Source organism: Caenorhabditis briggsae (assembly GCF_000004555.2).
Source record: "Caenorhabditis briggsae complete genome, chrV, whole genome shotgun sequence".
In the NCBI taxonomy this organism is placed as follows: Eukaryota; Metazoa; Nematoda; class Chromadorea; order Rhabditida; family Rhabditidae; genus Caenorhabditis; species Caenorhabditis briggsae.
The window spans coordinates 15842396-15845198 of record NC_013488.2 but is presented as its reverse complement, the minus strand read 5'-3'; the positions used below and the strand labels follow the sequence as shown (position 1 = coordinate 15845198).

Below are 2803 nucleotides of genomic sequence, written 5' to 3'. Positions count from 1 at the left end.
GTTCCGTTGCTGACTCTCTGAATTAACGAGTTTCTCGAATTCGTCTATTTTAGAGCACTCAAACTTACCAGCTTCAGATTTCCGAATATTTACATTCAGTATTTTTTGAAACATTGAACTTTTAAAATTTAGAGTTTCTAAATTCCGGAACTTGAACCTTTCTTGATTTTTAAATTTTTCAAGCCTCCCTATTTTCAAATTTCGAACTAAAAATAAAGCTGATCGATTCCGTGCATTTGCTCATAAAAATTTTTTTCTGAATTTTCGGCATATCTAGAATTCTAAAATTTGAGCACTTGAGAAATTTACAGTTCCGATATTTGCATTCAAAACTTCAGCTGTTCAAAAGCTCGAAATTCTTAAACTGTGGCTCTTTGATTTTGAGAGTCCTTTAACTCCCAATTTGATTTTCTCAATCTTCGAAGATCGATTTCCTGAACTTCGGATATTTCGAATTTTGAAACTTCTAGATTAGAGATAAAAATTTTTCAAATTGATATTCACTAATTCTTTAGTAGTTCAGATATTGCAAATTTCGTAGTTTATCGAATTTTAACTTTTTGGAATGAAGACTACAAATTTGGAAATTTTGGGATTCGAAAGTAGATATAACTGTTTCATATTTTCCGGAATGTCGTCCTTCATCATTTTTCAAAGCCTTTGGGTCTATTATTGGAGGTTGCGCGGCCTAAAGCTTTGTGTCAAGTTATATGTATGATCTTCACGAATACGAATATTTTTTTTCAATATTTTTCGATGTTTTCTTTCGTTTTCGCTCGTTTTTTCTCGTTTTTTCCCCTTTTTTCAGTGAAAGTTAGTTGAAAAAAGTTTCAACTTATTTATTAAGGTGAGAAGTCCAATGCTATCGCCTCGTGCAGTGATGAGCCAAGTGAGCGAATGGAAGAAAGCTCGATTTTCGACGTTTTTTTGAGGTGAGTTTTTGAGGTGGGATGTCATGTCCTTAGGTGATATTAAATGCATTGAGGTTCTTCCATAATTATTAATTCTTTATTAGAGGTTATTCAATAATTCGTTCTATTTTCAGAGCAACCAGAATCCGGCATCCGATTGCGAAGACAACAACGACACGAGCTGTGCACATGAGAAGTCGGATGGATCATCGTGAGAAGTCGGATGTATCAATTGGGTTTAATAATAATTGTTATCTCTCTTGTTAAATGTCATGAATCTCAATAAATGGTCATATATTGCCTTCCCCTTCCTCGGAAAATTTAGGGAGAACATCAACATAAATGGAGCAGTATTCACCGAAAAAAAAACGAATTCATAGACTTCTGTATCGTTAAAAAACATTAGAAATAACCACGTGAAATCCACGTGTCATTTTGAATTAGATAATTTCGGCTGGCCTACGAGTTAGCTGGGGCGAGCTTTCTGACCCCCTCGCCTGAACCCACGTGCTGAAGGAGTTCCTGGCATTTGGAAATGCTTTTGAAGAAGCATGAAATACACTAATTTAGCTACCATATTGTAACCTGAATTTGCTGGTGACACAAAAAAAAACTGAAAAATCCGACTAACTTGGGAAGGCCCCAATTCGGGTGTGGCGATACGGGTGGTGACCTATATAATCTGAAAGCTGAAAATTCGCTGATTCCAAATCTGTTTTCAAAAAGCGCATTGTCGCGGTAGTTTTCGAGAAAATTGGGTCGAAAGTTTCGAAAAATGACGTGGATTTTTCATCTCATTTTCCTTCCTCACGTATATGAGTTTTGAAGCGTTGAAAAAATGTGGAAGCGTGGTCGAATGGTTAGTGAGGAGGAATATCAAGTGATGACTCTCTGGTTCAACTCCCTCGAGCTGCTAAACCTTTTTTTGAATTTTTTCTTTGTTTTTTCTGGTGACTTTATCTGACTTCTAGGTGATCCTATATGGTTCCATATACTTGAAATTGGTTTCAATTTTGATTTTAACTGTTTTACCTTTTATTTTCGAAATTTTTGTTTTCATCTATTTTTCCGCAATTTTCAAAGAATTGTGATTCATCGAGGATTCTAGACAAATCGCATGTTCTCGATTTGGCTCAAACTATTGTCATTATTACTTTTGGGCACGCTGAATATAGAACTGAAGTCAGTTTTTCCACCCCGGCCCTGTAAAAAAAGTTATGAGCTTTGAAAGTGATTACAGTACTAAATTCTCATTTTTGGAGTCAGTTTCTGAAGGAATTATTGACTTTATTTGGGGATATTTAAATGTTGGTTGTATTTTGTATGCGTGTCTACAATCTGAAGAGGTTTTCTCTTTTTTTCGAAAAAAAACTTTTTTCAAAAAAATCACCATGGGGTGCCCCCTTGGCATTTTTTCAATTTTCGAGAAAAAATTTTAATGTGCTAGAATTAATTCAAAACAAAGAGAATCAATGAAAAAAAGTTGTTTCACGAGATTCGATAACCTATGTCCATTTATACAAGTACGGTCACCGGAAAGAACGAAGAAAAAATTTTTTAAAAAGTTTAGCAGCTCGAGGGAGTCGAACCAGAGAGTCATCACTTGATATTCCTCCTCACAAATCATTCGACCACGCTTCGACATTTTTTCAACGCTTCAAAACTTATATACGAGGGAAAATGAGATGAAAAATCACGTCATTTTTCGGAACTTTCGACCCAATTTTCTCGAAAACTACAGCGACAATGCACTTTTTGAAATCAGATTTGGAATCAGGAAAATGTCAGCTTTCAGATGATGTAGGTCACCGCCCGTATCGCCACACCCGAGTTGGGGTCTTCCCTAGTAAATCCTCATTCGACTTGGAAAAAATTAAACTGGGAAGCTAAAA

The 2803-nt window shown here is 35.6% G+C and overlaps 1 protein-coding gene across 1 annotated transcript in view; it reads left to right on the top strand.

The window, feature by feature from the left end:
- Window positions 1–565: 565 nt before the first annotated feature.
- CBG04979 overlaps window positions 566–2803 on the top strand; it is a gene marked incomplete at both ends in the record, with an annotated part of 5756 nt that continues 3518 nt past the window's right edge. The window contains 3 exons of the mRNA XM_002638078.1: window positions 566–602; window positions 848–932; window positions 1046–1161. Coding sequence (XP_002638124.1) covers window positions 566–602; window positions 848–932; window positions 1046–1161 — 238 coding nt within the window. The remainder of the gene's footprint in view (window positions 603–847; window positions 933–1045; window positions 1162–2803) is intronic.